Source organism: Anomaloglossus baeobatrachus, chromosome 10 (assembly GCF_048569485.1).
Source record: "Anomaloglossus baeobatrachus isolate aAnoBae1 chromosome 10, aAnoBae1.hap1, whole genome shotgun sequence".
Lineage (NCBI taxonomy): Eukaryota > Metazoa > Chordata > Amphibia > Anura > Aromobatidae > Anomaloglossus > Anomaloglossus baeobatrachus.
The window spans coordinates 41,151,008-41,169,252 of NC_134362.1; the positions used below are offsets into that span (position 1 = coordinate 41,151,008).

Consider the following 18,245-nt stretch of genomic DNA (forward strand, 5'->3'; position numbering starts at 1 on the left):
TAAATTTGGGTTAGAGCAACATTTTTAGGCAAAATTTAATTTTTGCTTTTTTTCATTCCACATTGCTTTTGTTCATGTGAAGCACCTGAAGGGTTAATAAACTTCTTGAATGTGGTTTTGAGTACTTTGGGGGGTGCAGTTTTTAGAATGGTGTCACTTTTGGGTATTTTCTGTCATCTAGGCCTATTGAAGTCACTTCAAATGTGATGTGGTCCCTAAAAAACTGGTTTTGTAAATTTTGATGTAAAAATGAGAAATTGCTGATAAACTTTGAACCCCTCTAACTTCCTAACAAAAAAAAATTTTGTTTCCAAAATTGTGCTGATGTAAAGTAGACATGTGGGAAATGTTATTTATTAACTATTTTGTGTCACAGAAATCTCTGGTTTAACGGTATAAAAATTCAAAAGTTGAAAATTGCTAAATTTTCAAAATTTTTGCCAATATTCAATTTTTTTCATAAATAAACACAAAAAATATTGTCCTAAATTTGGTACTAACATGAAGTCCAATATGTGACGAAAAAACAATCTCAGAATCACCGGGATCCGTTGAAGCGTTCCAGAGTTATAACCTCATGAAGTGACACTGGTCAGAATTGCAAAATTTGGTCTGGTCATTAAGGTGAAAATTAGCTCCGTCACTAAAGGGTTAAGGTTAAGTTACCAGAATAAGTTAATGCTGTGCATTATCGATGCATCAACAACACACAAACTTAAGCCCTTGCCTCGCGTGTATCTCCCGTCACGGCCTCGCACGCTCCTCACAGGAGTGGGTCGGTTCCATGCATCTCTATGCAGCCGACCCGCTCCTGTGAGCAGCGCGTGAGTCCGTGACGGGTGATGCAACGCGAGATACACACCGAGGCAATCGCAAGTGGGATACCGGCCGCGCACTTTTCCTCTGCGCCACTCAAGGCTTTGGATTACAAATACTGATCCTGTGCACCTGACCTTGCAGTTCCAGCAAAGTGGATGGGATTAATAAAAAAAATTCATGCCCACAATGCTGCAAAGACGACACATGCACGTTCGCTACACATAACTAGCAAAAAGTTTTATTCCCATAAAAAGCCACATCAGAGACAAAACACATGGCAATAAAACTGCAAGCCACCTAATTTATCTAATAGGTGCAAAAAAAAAAAAAAAATCTGCAACATCAAAAAGTCCCCAGTTTGTTATGGTGGCAATGTAGCTTGAAATGTTCAAGCTCCCATTTAAAAAAAACAAAAAAACAACAACAACCCCCCCACACAACCTATGTTGAGAAATGGAGGTTCTCCTTACAGTGACCGTGTGAAAGCAGTGTGGATCTGGGGATCTTGCTTTTAGGGTAAGGACACATGCTGAAGACTGATTCTTCTCCGCCCCCGCCGCCCCCTCTTCCATGCTGTTCACCTCAGTTCGAAGTTGTCCTCCAGGAATAAAAAGCACCCAATGTACAAATGTAGCTGTATTGTATGTATTTTGATTGCCCTTAAAGGGAACCTGTCATCAGAAATTTAGCTTTAAACCTAAAAGTTTCCCCCTCTGCAGCTCCTGGCCTGTACTTTTTGTGCCCCCTTTTAAACCAAATTAAATACCTTATAAAGTTGTACCTTTTGGTATGAAAATCTTGTGAATTATCCATGGGGGCGGGCTCTCTGGTGTCCGTTGCTGTCCCCCATTGCTCCATTTCATACATCAGGACGCCGCCCACTGCGCCCGAGGTGCCGCCCACGACAGGACCGCTGGTGACGTGCGTCACAGGAACGAGATTATGGGCGGCGCTGTGATTGCATCCAAGTGCCCGCCCATACTCTCGTGGACGCGCTTCCCCCAGTGCCTCCTGCGTTCTGTGCCAGCGCTGGCCAAATGAGCCGACGTCACCTCCGCCTGCTCCGCTCCTCTCATCTATTTCCTGCTGCAGGGTAAGATGGGAAGGAGGTGACGTCGGGTCATCTGGCCAGCGAGCGCTTGCGCAGAACACTGGACGCAGAGGGGAAAGTGCGGTCACGAGGTTATGGGCTGCACTTGCTGATGACACTCACAGCACCGCCCATAACCTCGTGCCTGCGCACACGTCACCAGCGGTCACACGTGCACACAGTGCACAGTACCGCTACAGTCACACAGCGCATGCGCGGGAACTCGGGCGCCCAGGGGCGGCGTCCTGAGGTTTGAAATACAGCGTTCGGGGGCGGCGTAAATCGGCAGGAGGGACAGTAACAGACAACAGGCACCCCGCCCCCATGGATAATTTTCAAAATTTGCATACAAAAAGGTAATACTTTATAAAGTATTTATTTTGGTATAAAAGGGGCCACAAAACTAGAGGAACCTTGCTAGAATGCAGCCCATGAGCTGCAGAGGGGGAAACGTTTAGGTTTATAGCTATATTTCTGATGACAGGTTCCCTTTAAAAACAAAAGCTTGAATTTTGGGTTCTCATTGTTAGTGGCCATGGAAGGGCCCCCATGCTTGTGTATGTTAAATGGCGCTGTACACTTAGGTGAATGCAGTAAGTGCCATTAGGTTTTAGTGCTGAGATCAGCCACTGTCACTCAAGTAAGGCAGAATGCCACCCGATCCCCTTTTTTCTTTCCTTTTTTGGTAATATTTAACTTAGTGTAACGCCTGCCTGGATCCACAGACTCAGATGGGCTGTAATGGGGAGGCTAGAGGGAGGCCACTCACCAAGCAGGACCCCCAGAACCCTGAAACCCTTTAACCCCTATACAGGGATTTGGAATTATACAGGGCCTGGGTGATCACTACCTGTGGAAGGCTGCAGTCCAGAGAGTAGTAGTCAGGCAGGGTCAAACCAGGAATTGCGGAACAGGGACAGAATCAGCAGGCAAGGACGTAGTCAGAAAACGTAGCAGAGGTCAAATCCGGATCGGGCAGCGAGGTACAAAACAGCAGGCAGGAGGGTAGTCAGAAAACACGCAGAAGTCAGCACACAGGAATAACCAAACAGAATAGGACGTAACAGGAGCCAGGAAATCAGAACTATCTCTGGCAGTGGTCATGTGACAGGAGGGGGAATAAGAAGGGTGTGGTGTCTTCCCATTGGCTGTAGCTGAACGCTGGCAACTTCTGCTGGAAGACACATGCCACCCACAGTCAGCCAGCGGTACTGCAGATCCCAAGCTAACCCAGCCTAGTGGATGATCGGAGCCTGTGCCCACCGGTGCCGCTGGCATCGACTCCTCTTCCATCACCAGCACCATCCACGGCAGGAACACAGCGTCGCCTGGCGATCGGAGCAGAAGTCGCTGGAGCAGACTCCGGCGGTGACATAACACTTAGCCCCCCCCCCCCCCCTCAGCATTGTAATTGATTACACCACAGGTCCTTCATGATCACTTCTCTGCTGAGCTCCACCCATTACGGCCACATGATCGTGTCATCAGCACAGGTCCTGCACAAACACTTCTGCTGTTTTCCACAGGTCCTTCAGTATCACTGCTCTGCTGAGCTCCGCCCATTACAGTCACATGCTCGGGTCATCGCAGGTCCTTCACCACTTCTCCAATCAGCGTAATGTGCGGAGCTCAGCAGAAAAGTGCTGGTGGAGGACCAGTGATGTAATCAGCTACAATGCTGGGGGTGTGACTGAGATAGAGATGGATAGAGATAGAAAGATTGCTTGATATAATAAATAAATATATATATATATATATATATTATATATAATATAGATCTAATTAGTGTTCATACCTGAACTTGAGTGACAGTGAGTGATTCCAGCAAAAGTAACGTCCCATGACTTTGACCTAAGGTACTTACTGCATTCACCAAAGCATATAAAGATAAATATATAGAATTTTTTATGCTTGTCCATGACGCTTTTAACCTGGGCCAATCCTCTTAGCCAGATGCAGGGTCTTCATGAGGCATGGTACAGAGAGAGATCTGAGTAGTCTTGAAATCTTGCTATTTAACATCTTTTAATATTTTCCTGGTATCAGAGATAAAAAAAATAATATATACTCGACTCGTGGAGTGATGCTGTTTAACCACTTAACGGTTCTGCTATTCCAGGAGCATGATGGGGCGTTGACTAATGGTAATGTAATAATTGGCAGGCACTGACTGTCTGCTGCCTTAACAGTTTCTCTATGGTAGACATCTGCAGTCGATCTATTTACCTTTGGGTATGTGCACATGACGTCTTTTAGATGACACAGAGTTTTTCCAGCTTAAGGCCCTGTGCGCACTGGAAAACGGAATTTTCTTAAGAAAATTCCGCAGGGTGTGAAAGATTACCGCACCCGCGGTAAAAAAAAAACGCGTCAAACCGCACCCGAAAACTGCATGCGGTTTGCCGTGGTTTTACCGCGGTATTGTTTGCGGTACTGCCGCGGTTTTGCCGCTTGCGGGTTGGTACATGTGCTTTAATGCAATCCATGCAATAAAGCACATTGAGAAAAAACAAAGGTAATTTCCTTCTGAGATAGATAGTAGATAGATAAATAGACAGATAGAGTCCCTGTGAGCACACACTGCATTTCTCCCGAGCGGTAATGTGAGTTCACATTACCGGCCGTGGGAAATGCCCTGTGGTTACGTCTGCAGGCTCGTTGCGAGGCTGCATTCAGCCTGTGTCTGTCACTCGCTTCGTGGATTACGCCGGAGCTGTGGATTACGCCGGAGCTGTGTTTTGGGGGGGTTAATAAAGGGGTTAAAGAGGAGGCTTTTTTGTGTTTTATTTAAAATAAAGGATTTTTCAGTGTGTGTTTATTCACTTTACTTACGGGTTGATCATGTCAGCTGTCTCATAGACACTGCCATGATCAAGCCTGGAGTTAATGGCGGCGATGCGCTGCCATTAACTCGTTATTACCTGGATAGCCACCGCATCACGGCATCTGGAAGAGCCGAGGACACTCCGGGACTGTCGCATAATGCATGCCACAGTCCCGGGGCAGCTGCGGTTGATATTCTCAGCTGCAGGAGGAGGGGGGACATTAACCCTGCCCCCCGCCCTCCCCAGCCTGAGAATACCGGGCCGCCGCTGTGTGCTTACCTCGGCTGGAAGGTAAAAATACGGTGGAGTCCACGTGTTTTTTTTCTATATTTCCGTTTGATTTCTATGTGTAGTCTATATGTCTGTGTGTGAGTGTGATGTGTGTGTGTTCTATGTCTGTGTCTGTGATGTGTGTGTGTTTACTCTCTGCTCCGCTTCCTCTTCCTGTAATGACATCACTTCCTTATGGGATTTCACGATAACATGGCAGTCAATGGAGTGAAATCCCGCAGAAACCTGCGGAAAAGAAGTGTCATGCAATTGTTTTTGCTGTGGGAATCCCGCAGCAAAACATGCAGCTGTCAAATTCCGCATAGTGCGCACAGCATTTTTTTTCCCATAGGTTTTGCTGGTGATTCACTGCAGAGATGTTATGAACATTTTCTGCAGCGAAACATGCAGCAAAACCGCAGGAAATCCGCGGGAAAAAACGGTAAGTGCGCACAGGGCCTAAGACTCTTCAGGAAAAAAACCCCACAGCATTGGGGGGGGGGGGGGGGGTGGGTTGCGTCTATTTTGACTTCTGACAGCTTTACATATGTTTATATTGATATTAAAGGGGTTGTCCACTACTTGGACAATCCCTTCTGATTCCACATATCTCGCAGTAGACTAAAGGCCCATATGCTCCTCCCGTATCGGCGCCCTTCCAGCGGTGTTGCGGCATTCATTCCTGGGGCTCACATGACATCATGTGAGCCCCGAGTGCAATCTGATTCTGTCTCCCCACCTTCAGACCAAATGAGTTAATCAACAGGAAGTGATGCTGTGGCTGCTGCTCACTTTCTGTGGATTGCTGCCGTGTCGGGAGGCGGGGCGGAGAGACAGAAGCCTATGTTGATTGGACGCGGGGGCTCCTGCGACATCATGTGAGCCCCCAGGAATGCAACTGCTGGTATGGCACAGGTATAGGAGGCATGTAAACATATGTATATGTATATATATGTATATATGTGTATATATATATATATATATATATATATATATATATATAATTTTTTTTTTTTTTTTCCCACCTGCGAGAACATGGCACCAGAAGTGGTGGTTCTAGTAGTGGACAACGCTTTTTTAAGTTTGCAAACGGAGGCCATCAGAAGAATGGTTAGATCACTTTTATCAGCAGGTTGGTTTTGGAAGCAGTTAAAAGGAAGCTCAAAAGATTTTTTTGCACTTTTCACATCGGCCACTGGGGGCCATTGCTAGATTCATATTTACCTTTCAGGACATTCAGATGTACACTTGCAGCAATAGACTGACTGACCCTATTTTTTGGCATTGAAGCATGTGAAGAGTGTGAGCACAGGTCATTGTCAAGGGAGGGGGGGAGGTGGGACAGCTGTGACATCACCTACTGTGATTGATAGATCCTTTATCAGCTGTGTGTAGTGGTGTTACCTGTCATTGTAAACCTTCCTGTGATGACAATCATCCTGCTGAAAACCTTTCCAGAAAGGAAGTATCTTAACGTACCAGGCCTGTGTGAAAATTGAAGATTTTTTTTTTCTTTACAAAACATTATATATAATATACAGTATGTATGGCTTTTTTTCTTTCTTTCAATGCATGTAACGTAGACACCTAATTTAAAGGGAACCTGTTGTGGAAAAAAACACTTGTTAAAGGGAATCTGTCAGGTGATTTTATAGTACAATACTAATGTTCTTAAATAGGGCTTAAGGATCACTAAGTTTTATTGCTTTACCTTATCCTGTTATTTTGTCCTAAGCTCCATAGTATTTGTGCATGCTAGTGAAGTGTATGTAAATACAGTTTGCATATTCACTGTCCCCCCCACTCCCAGTACATTCACTCACTCCTGAGAGGTGGGAGGGAGTATGGGTGGGGGCAACACTGCAACCTCAGGTCAGATTTACTATCACCCATGTGCAGCACTGAGAGGGAGGAGTAGTGAATGTTCAGTTTGCATTTACATGTGCTTGACTAGTTTATACATCACACTAAATTCTATGGAGCTTACAGCAAGATAATAGGATAGTGTAGAGCAATAAAACTTACTGATCCTGAAAGGTCTCCTTAAGCCCTAAAGATAACATTGGCATTGTACTACAAAATCAGCTGTCAGATTCCCTTTAAGGAACTGAACCTGCTCGGTGGTGACTGAAGTCACCCCTATGATTGGAAGCCAAACGCTGCATGAGAAATAAAGTGAGAAATAAAGGGGCACTGGGAGCCAAGCTGGTTCCAAATGCTATTAACTTGCAGACTAAAGCTGGGTTCGCACATAGCGACGTCGCTGTTACGTCACCATTTTCTGTGACGCAACAGCGACCTTGTAAGTCACTGTTATGATCGCTGCTTAGCTGGCAAACACAGCAGACGCAGCAGCGATCATAACGACACGCATCGCTGTGGAAGCCATGCTGCACTTGGTAACTAAGGTAAATATCGGGTAACCATTACCCGATATTTACCTTGGTTACCAGCGCACACGCTTAGCGCTGGCTCCCTGCTCTCCTAGCCAGGGTACACATCGGGTTAATTTCCCGATGTGTACTCCGGCTACGTGTGCAGGGAGCCAGCGGTAAACCTGTGCTCTCACGCTGCCAGTGCCGGCTCCCTGCACATGTAGCTGGAGTACACATCGGGTAATTAACCCGATGTGTACTCTGGCTAGGAGTGCAGGGAACAGGGAGTCGGCACTGGCGTGAGAGCGGCGATGCTAGTAACTAATGTAAATATCGGGTAACCAAGGAAAGGGCTTCTTGGTTACTTGATGTTTACCTTGGTTACAGCTTACCGCAGGCTGCCAGACGCCGGCTCCTGCTCCCTGCTCGCTTCAGTTTGTCACTCTCTCGCTGTCACACACAGCGATGTGCGCTTCACAGCGGGAGAGCGACGAGCAAAAAATGAAGCTGGACATTCAGCAACGAGCGGCGACCTCACAGCAGGGGCCGGGTCGTTGCTGGATGTCACACACAGCGACAGCGATGGGACGTCGCTGCCACGTCACAGAAAAATGGTGACGAAGCAGCAACGTCGTTGTCGCCGTCGCTGTGTGTGACACCACCTTAAGGTACTGAACCTGCCCGGTGATGATTGAAGTCATCCCTATGATTGGAAGCCAAACGCTATATGCGAAGTAAAGTTTATTTACTCCCAGCAGTGGGGCTCTGGGTGCCAAGCTGGTTCTAAATGCTATCGTGTTTCCCCGAAAGTAAGACCGTGTCTTACATTCTTTTTACCCCCAAAAGTCCCACTATGTCTTCCTTTCGGGGTATGTCTTATATTGGAAAAAAATCCCACAGCAATCGCAGCAAGTCTCCATGCAATGTACCGTATGGGGACTTGCCGCGATTGCTGCACATGAGGGCACTGAGGCTGCGCGTTTTTGTATGTTGTCCGTGGTCCTGATGGACCACGGACAACATTACTGCAACATTTCTCGGTGGCCGAACGTTCGGCTGAGCGCCCGACCGCTGGCATGTGACAGCTCTCAGCTGAGCGCTCGGCCGCCGGTATGTCAGGGTGCTCGGCTGGGCGCCCGACCGCCGGCATGTGACGGCTCTCAGCTGGGCGCTCGGCCGCCGGCATGTCAGGGCACTCAGCTGAGCACACGGCCGCCGGCACGTCAGGACGCTCGGCTGGGCGCCCGACCGCCGGCATATGACGGCTCTCAGCTGGGCGCTCGGCCGCTGGCATGTCAGGGCACTCAGCTGGGCGCTCAGCCGCCGGCGTGTCAGGGCACTCAGCTGGGCGCTCGGCCGGTACTGTAAAGAAGAAAAAAAAAAAAAAAAATAATGCTTTCCGTTTACTATGTCTTACGTTCGGGGTACGTCTTACATTTGCCGACCCCCCAAAATTCCCACTACGTCTTACTATCGGGGAAACACGGTATTAACTTGCAGATTAACCCCATATCTGCAGGTTAATGGTATTTTTTCACATAACGACAGGTTCCCTTTAAAAACGGGTATATTTAGGTTGATATACCATCTTTAAAGTAATGTATCTGCCATGAATGGGATGTACAGCCTTAAAATAGACTTAGGGGTCTCGTTTGGGGTGGGCTCCAATATTCTCTAACTTTTGTGTTTTGCCACAGCTAGAGGGCCATTGGTTTGAGACCACTGCTCCATAGAATAGGGCTGTGGCAATGAATTGTGGTATTTTGATGCTTATTAGAGATGAATATATTATATACCATTGATCCACAGACCAGTTTCCTCTCTGCTGTTGCTGATGTTCAGGCTTCACCGCGTGCTGGTATTATGTCTGCGCAGGCCTCTAGTGCAACCATTCGGGACAAATGGCGACAGCATACATGGAGGTTGGTACATATTTTTAGCTTTGTTTTTATTTTTGTAACTTCTGTGAGGGGTTGTCATAGACGTAGATATATGGCGTATTTTGACCTCATCGTTATCAGATGGATGGGGTACAGCGGTCAGGACCGCCACTGATCAGCCGTTTGCAGCATCCTACAGTGGCCAGAAATAAATGGGGTGTAGAACTCTGCACACAGTATCACAATTGCTTAAGTACTGCAGCCCAGCTCCTATTAATAATAATCTTTATTTCTATAGCGCCAACACATTCCGCAGCGCTTTACAATTCAGGAGGATCATATACAAGCAAGTAACAGTTATGGAAAATACAATATTTAGATGGAAAAAAAAGACAACCCTGCTCGTGAGAGCTTACAATCTACAATGAGATGGGAGGAAAGGTACAAGTGCTTATTTACAATGACTATCCAGCCATCTCAAGGAAATGGGGGATAGATAATGGTTTCCTGGACCAGTTGCCCAGAGCCTTGAGATGCATTTGGGTGCCATGGAGTTTGACGTGGAGTTATGTTGTGAGAAGTTGTAGGGGGACTATGTGAATTTAGTTTGGCTAGGGAGTGTGATAGGCCGCCCTAAAAAGATGTTTTTTTAGGGTGCGTCTGAAGCTGAGTAAGTTGTGATTTGTCCTAACTTCTTGGGGTAGAGCGTTCCAGATGATTGGTGCAGCTCAAGAGAAGTCTTGGATCCGGGAGTGGGAGGTTCGAATTACTGTGGATGCTGGTTGAAAGTCGTTTGCAGAGTGTAGAGAACGGGTGGGATGATAGACAGAGGAGGGTGGAGATGTAGGGGGTGCCGCACTGTGGAGAGCTTTGTGGGTTAAAACAAGCAATTTGAATCCTATTAAATTCACTGGGAGCTGAGCTGTAGTATCTGAGCCGGGCCCCTCTACCATGTGTGAAGCTTTGGTGTCGCAGACCTGGACATAGTAGGACTCTGGAAATAGCTGAGTAATGGGGATGCCGAGTGCTGGACAACCTCTGTCGTCTGTTCAGACCTAGCACATGTGCTCAGCATACCCTTGTTGTGGCCGACCAGTTCATTACACCTTACCACCTACTCGTTTTTCAATTAGCTCTGTTCTTCTCTGCCTCCTAGATGTAACACGATGGCCTTACCGGGGTTCGACCAGGTACAAGGGAACCCCCAGCAAGTTCTGCAACACACAGGGTACATGATACAACGGGCCCTGGCGCTAGGGAAAGGGGAGTATAGTCCCCTCCTAATCTCACCTGAGGCTAGTCCTTGTATGGGTTTTTTCACCCCCGTCGCCGATCATGTGCCTATCCCTGTCTTTCCCTGGACTCAGTTTAGTGAGCATAGCAGCAGGAACGCTAGTCCCACTCTAGATTAAAGATACAGAGATGATTAGACAGACAGGGGTAAAATAAACAGCAATTATACAAAGCACTCCAAACAACAAGAGGTACTAATGAGGAACAAACCAGAGGGGAAAAACCCAAAAGGACTAAGGAAAGGAAAAACTCAACACCGCTTTCACAAAGGAAATGTTCTCTGCATTGCTTCCTGGTGGGAAGTTAAGCAATAACTATCACCAGCAATTACCTGGGCTAGGAGGAAAGTCTTTATAGCAGAGGTAATTAGCAATAGAGAACAGCTGGCTGTAGCTTTCATTCAGAGTTCAGGAACCAGAGGATCTACTTAACCCTAGCAGTGCTGGATAAAGAAGAATCTGCACAGCCAGCAGTAGTAATCTGAGCAAATGTGTATGAAGAGCTGCACTGTGATCTCCTGACACCACAAATCGGAGAGACCACTCTGTTGTGGTACCCTCGTGACACTACGGCTGTCAATCGACGAAGAGGAGGGTATATAAAAAAATGCAAAACTAAGTGGGGAGGTGCACTGAAGTGCTTGGTCACGCCAAGGGGTGCACCAAGCTCCTGTGCTTGGTTTGAACAGTCATTTTGTGCTGATAACTTGTCACATTATGTTTTCCAATCTCATTTTGTAGAGAGCCTCCGTCACAGTATGGGCAGCAGCTTGACTTGGGATAACATTTACTCTTGTAAAAGCGGAGAGGACGCTTCCCATTTTGACTGGTTCTGTAACTATAAAGACTTGCAGGCTCTCCTGTTCCCACTTATAGAGGAGATGGCTCCCGGCACGCAACATTCGGGGCAACCATTGCATGTGCTGGATCTGGGATGCGGCACCTCCGATGTTGGACTTGGTCTGTTTCGTGACTCTCATATTCCACTACTGATATCCTGCGTGGATCGGTCAAAACCTGCAATTCTTGCTATGAGAGAGCAATTTCTGCAAGGACTTGTGACTCCCAAGCATCGAGCCTCTCGCCTGGAGTATATAGAAGGTGACGTGACGCATCTGCAGCACGTACAGTCTGGCAGCGTATCACTAGTGCTGGATAAAGGAACCTCCGATGCTCTTCTGCGCTCGGGAACAGAAGCGGCTCAAGGACTGGTGCAGGAGGCCCTGCGAGTCCTGCAGACTGGCGGAAAGCTGGTTCAGCTCACGGATGAAGATCCTGATGCTAGACTTGGCTTTTTAGAGAAAGCCGGAGCGGGGCCGGCTGTGACATTTCATGATCTTGGTGATAATAATGGTATGACGTATTATGCCTACATTGTGACACGATCCCCATAAGGTCACCAACATGAAACATATGAACACTTGTGTTTTTTTTCTTTTTTTTTTTTTTATAAATTAGCTGGGAAATATTTAAAAAAAAATAAAATAATAATAATAAAAAAAAAATAACAGAACTTTCCTGTTGTCATTTTCTTCACTTGCATCCTATGGGTTAGGGTACTTTCACACCTCCGTTTTTTCTTCTGAGGCACAATCCGGCACTTTGCAGGAAAATCGCAACCGTTTTTTTTTGCTGCCGGTTGCGATTTTCCTGCATAGACTTTAATTAGTGCCGCATTGTACCGCATGGCCTTGCGTTCCATCCGGTTTTTGCCGCATGCGGCAGATTTAGCCGATGCGGCGGCCGGATGGAACGTTGCCTGGCACGTTTTTTCGTGCGGCAAAAAAAACCGCATCGCGCCGCATTCGGCCGATGCGGCGCATCTCTCAATGCATGCCTATGGCGGCCGGATGCGGCGCGATGCAGCAAATACCGCATCCGGCCACCGCATGCGGTTTTTGCCACTGCGCATGCTCAGTAGCATGCCGCAAGCGGCAAAAACCGGGCGGGCCGCATGGGAAAAACTTATGCAAAGGATGCGGTGTTTTCACCGCATCCGTTGCATAGCTTGCACAGCCGGATTGAGCCGCAGGGCTCAAGCCGGATGTGTGAAAGTAGCCTTAATAAAGTGTGATGTGTGTGTCTACCACCCACCCCATAAACACAGAATGCTGTATGTCCGTTGCTTTTCAGGCTGTTTGTAATGTTTTGAAGACGGACCACTTTTTTTTTTTGGGAGGGGGGGTGGGGAGGGTGGTTCAACCTTAGGTTAAGGCTATATTCACACGACCGTCCTGTTTTTGCGGTCCGCAAAAATAGTGCTATTTTTTCACGGAAACATCCGTGTGACAACCGTTCCATTCTGTATATGGGCCGTGTGTCATCCGTGTGCCTTCCGGTTTTTTTGCGGACCGCAAAAAACGGAAGCAGCTAGATAGATAAATAGATGGATAGATATATATAGATACATGGATTGATAGGCAGAGAGATAGAGGGATAAATAGATAATAGATGAGAGACATATAATGTCCCACTCCCCCTACATTTTGTAATTTTGAACCCTTTAGTGCCTTTCATGTGGCACTAAAGGGTGCTTTGCCTTGTATTTAGCCAAAAATAAATAATTACAAAAAAAAACGACGTTGGGTCCCCCCTGTTTTTGTAGCCAGCTAGGGTAAAGCAGACGGCTGCAGCCTGCAGACCACAGCTGGCAGCTTCATCTTGACTGGTAATCCAAAACAGAGGGCACCCCACGCTGTTATTTTAAATTTAAATAAATAATTTAAAACAAAAAACGTGCCCCCCCCCCAAATTTGATCACCAGCCAAGGTAAAGCGGACAGCTGTGGTCTGGTATTCCCAGACTAGGGAGGTCCGCAGTTCTTGGACCCTCCCCAGCCTAAGAATAGCAGGCCGCAGCCGCCCCAGAGAAGTGGCGCACCCATTAGATGCATCAATCCTGGTGCTTTTTCCCCATCTCTTCCCAATGGCCTGGTGCAGTGGCAAACTGGGTAATATATGTGGTTGATAGCAGATGTGTAATATCACCTGGCATCAAGCCCTGGGGTTAGTGATGTCACAATGTCTATCAGATACCCGACATCACTAACCCAGTCAGTAATAAAAAAAAAACAAAATACACAGCAAACATAATTTTCATTTAAAAAAAACACTCCTCAAAACATTCCCTCTTTCACCAATTTATTGGAAAGAAAAATCAAATCCGGGGTAATCCAATGAGGGGGTCCCACGATGATCCATAGTCACTGTCCCAGTCAATGAAGAACAGAATGTTCCCCATTGGCTGGGAGAGCCGTGCAGTGACCTGAGCTAACATCAATAGGTCAGCCCAGGTCACTGCAGGGGATGACGAGTACTGCTGTCAGGAGGTTAGCGAGGTACATTACCTGCGGTGATGGAAGCCGCTGCACTCCTGCGGTCAGCGCTGGTCACTGACTTCTATGCCCGCTGCATTCTCAGATCACTTCTCGCGAGTGGTCCGTGACGTCACTGCTAGTCACAGTCTCGAGCTGCCAGTGGGAGGTGATGTGAGAACGCGGCGGTCAGTGACGAGCGCTGACGTCAGGAGTTCATCACCGCAGGTAATAACCTTTACTAACCTCCTGACGGCAACGCTCATCATCCCCTCAGCTGCTCGCACTGCAGTGCCGGCATATGCTGACATTTAAGTGCGAGCAGCCGCGGGGCTGGAGCGCGACACAGACTGCACGGGCACCCGACGGAGTTCACACTGAAGTGCTTCTGGGGATTTTGCGGGCCCATTGACTTGTATTGAGTCACGGTCCGTTGTTACAGAACAGAATAAGACATGTTCCATAATAATGTAACGGACATACGGCATCCGATCTGTTTTTCTTTTTTGTAGGATCGGATACACACGCAAATGTGACTGAACCCTAAGGGGAAAATGAGGGTAGGTGATAACTTATTGATCGTGGGGCTCCGACTATTGGGGCAATGAGAGGACTGGAAACACGCAAGCCTGATCACAGCTCCATTAATTATCTACTGGTCATTTGAGCGCTGCACCGCGGCTCCATTGAGAATGAATGCAGCTGTAGTCGGATGTCCAACCTGACAATCCATTTTGTAGCTGGTCTAAAAGTTCCCTGTTGGGGGAAAAAAAAAATATCCCATTCTGGCGATGGTTGCAGATCCCGGCAGTCAGACCCCACTCGTCAACAGGTTATTTATGAAGAGTGATCTGATTATTTTCAGCAGTGTGATCAGATTTTTTCAGATGTCATCTGAGCGTGGTCTGATTTTTATTTATGGACCTATTGAATTGAATGGCCGAGTGCGATCTGAGAATTGGAGTCAAACCCTGCTGCGATTTACTATTTTTTTTACCCTAGTCCACTCGGTCCGAGGAAGACTTGTCCACAGCATCATTGAATAACGTTTGTCCATGTATCATCCGATGGTTTGTCAAGTCGCACTTGGACCGAAACTACAGGCCTCGTTTTGGCTACAAATTCGAAGGTAAAAAACTGACCAAATACTCAACGAGGCCTTATAGGCATCCACGTAGAGCGATTTGTAGACCCCGTGCACATGTTGAGTGTTTGGTGAGTTTTGTACATCAGTATTTGTAGCCAAAACCATGAGCGGGTGATAAATGCAGCAGTGATGCCCGGGTTTCTATTATACTTTGCCTGTGATTGTTGCACTCCTGGTTTTAGCTACAATTACTGAGGTAAAAATCTCTCCAAATAATGTGTGAACGTGGCCCTAGGATAATTGGTGATATCTTCTTGTCATTGGAGCAACTACTTAGTGGTCAGCCATTTTCCTGCCAGTCATGGGGGAGCCAAACATTCCTGAATCAGGAGGAGGTGCACACGTTCATATATTTATTTATTTTACTTCTTAAACAGCGCTTTACATTAATCATCACTGTCCCCATTGGGGCTCATAATCTAAATTCCCTATCTGTATGTCTTTGGACTGTGGGAAGGGAGCATAGACTCCTTGCAGATGTCGTCCTTGGTGGGATTTGAACCCAGTACCCCAACACTGCAAAACTAGAGTGCTAACCACTGAGCCCCCGTGCAGTGCTAACCACTGAGCCACAGTACAGTGCTAACCACTGAGCCACAGTACAGTGCTAACCACTGAGCCCCGTACAGTGCTAACCACTGAGCCACAGTACTAACCAGAGAGCCCCCGTACAGTGATAACCACTGAGCCCCCATACAGTGCTAACCACTGAGCGACAGTACAGTGCTAACCACTGAGCCACAGTACAGTACTAACCACTGAGCCACAGTACAGTGCTAATCACTGAGCCCCGTACAGTGCTAACCACTGAGCCACAGTACAGTGCTAATCACAGAGCCCCGTACAGTGCTAACCACTGAGCCCCCATTACAGTGCTAACCACTTAGCCCCGTACAGTGCTATCCACTGAGCCACAGTACAGTGCTAATCACTGAGCCACAGTACAGTACTAACCAGAGAGCCCCCGTACAGTGATAACCACTGAGCCCCCTACAGTGCTATCCACTGAGCCACAGTACAGTGCTAACCACTGAGCCACAGTACACTACTAACCAGAGAGCCCCCGTACAGTGATAACCACTGAACCCCCATACAGTGCTAACCACTGAGCCACAGTACAGTGCTAATCACTGAGCCCCGTACAGTGCTAACCACTGAGCCACGGTACAGTGCTAACCACAGAGCCCCATACAGTGATAACCACTGAGCCCCCGTTACAGTGCTAACCACTTAGCCCCGTACAGTGCTATCCACTGAGCCACAGTACTAACCACTGAGCCACAGTACAGTACTAACCAGAGAGCCCCCGTACAGTGATAACCACTGAGCCCCTGTACAGTGCTAACCACCGAGCCCATGTACAGTGCTAACCACTGAGCCCCTGTACAGTGCTAACCACCGAGCCCCCGTACAGTACTAACCACCGAGCCCCCGTACAGTGCTAACCACTGAGCTACAGTACAGTGCTAACCAGTGAGCCACCGTACAGTTCTAACCACTGAGCCTCCATACACTGCTAATCACTGAGCCACCATACACTGCGAACCACTGGGACCCTGTACACTGCTAACTACTGAGCCACCCCAGTACACAGTTAACCACTGAGCCCTGTGCACTGCTAACTACTGAGCCACTGTACACTGCTAACCACTGAGCCTTCCTTTCTATTACAGAGTCCGCCTTGTCAATACAAAAGTTATTTAACCCGTAAGGTAAAAGCAGAAAAAAAAGCATTCCACCAGCGGAATTGCGGCATTTCAGAAGCTACACGTCTACCAAAACTGCAACAAAAACTGCACCGTGTGAATGAGGCCCGGAGACTGATACACCGTATGTATATATGAGCGGCAGCACAGGAGGCGGGGCAATGAGACACGTGCCGGGGGCGTGGTCACAGCGGCGGAGGCCCCGCCTCACTGCACGGGGTGACTTTCAGACGGCATAGTACTACTTCCGGTGACAGAGGCTGCGCTTCCGCTATCTGTCATGTCCTCCTCCAGTGACCGGGTGTCTCCGTTCTCGCCGCGGACTTTGGAGAATTGCTTTAGCTGCAGATTACTGTGCGGGGGCGGCCTGATCGGTGCCAGTACCTACGTGTACATGAATGCTCGGAAACGTGTAGTGGGAAACATGACCTCAATGGGCACCGTGGCTCAGATCATGTTTGCTATGGGTAAGCGAGAATAGAGCCTGATAACAGCCAATCACGGTAGAGTACTTGACAGTACATGAGCGATGTCATCCAATAAGGTGAGAATAGTGGAGAAATGTTAGCCAATCAGATGACTAATGACCAGTAGTTTAGTATTGACAGCCAATCAGATGATAGTATTTGCAGCCAGTCAGATGAGAGGAGTGAATCAATGGTAGCCAATCAGATGAGGTAGTAGAGTAATGGGAGCCAATCAGATAAGAGATGTGGCAGAATGGCAGCCAATCAGATCAGAGTAGTGGAGTAATTTTAGCAAATCAGATGAGTATTTTTTAATAAAAAAATTGTTTAAAAGAACAGAGAGTCCTCAGTGGTTGTCAACCACAACCACTGAGGACTCTCTGTTCTTTTAAACAATTTTTTTATCTCTACTGGCTAACACGGTACAAAGATATATTTTATTTTTTAATATAAATATGTATTTTTGTAGCTTAGAACCATTTTTAACTATTTCATGACCGGGCTATTTACCGGTTTTCGCTCCCCTTCTTCCGGGAGCCGTAACTTTTTCATTTTCCCATCAATCTTGATATACGAGACTTGTTTTTTGCGGGACGAGTTGTACTTTTAAATGAAAACATGAGTTTTACCATATATTGTACTGGAAAACGGTGCCGAAAAAAAAAAAAAGCATTATTGTTTTTGGGGGAAGTTTATTCACAGTGTTCATTATATAGTATAACTGATGTGTGTGTATGATGCCTCAGGTCAGTGCGAGCTCATAGATACCAAACATAGGTTTACTTTTATCCAAGGGGTTAAAAAACTTTCAGAAAAATAAAAATAGTCTCACTTTTGGCGCCATTTTCCGTGACGTTCTCATTTTTCGGGATATGGGGCTCAGTGACGGCTTATTTTTTGCACAGATACTACATTTTCATCACCTTTCATTGCATTTTGCGCAAGATTTGCGACACCCAAAAAACTTAATTTTGGCGTTTGAATTTTTTTGCCGCTACGTCGTTTACCGATTATAATAATTAATTTTATATTTTGATCAGGTGTTTTTAAACACAGCGATA

General features: G+C 47.0%; 1 protein-coding gene across 2 annotated transcripts in view; it reads left to right on the forward strand.

Moving 5' to 3' along the window:
* CSKMT (citrate synthase lysine methyltransferase) overlaps positions 1–12,019 on the forward strand; it is a 43,888-nt gene extending 31,869 nt beyond the window's left edge. For both annotated transcript variants that reach the window (XM_075325549.1, XM_075325550.1), the window contains exons 2-3: positions 9,189–9,301; positions 11,293–12,019. In XM_075325549.1, the coding sequence (XP_075181664.1) occupies positions 9,189–9,301; positions 11,293–11,945 (766 nt within the window). In that variant the 3' untranslated portion in view covers positions 11,946–12,019. The remainder of the gene's footprint in view (positions 1–9,188; positions 9,302–11,292) is intronic.
* Positions 12,020–18,245: the final 6,226 nt, after the last annotated feature.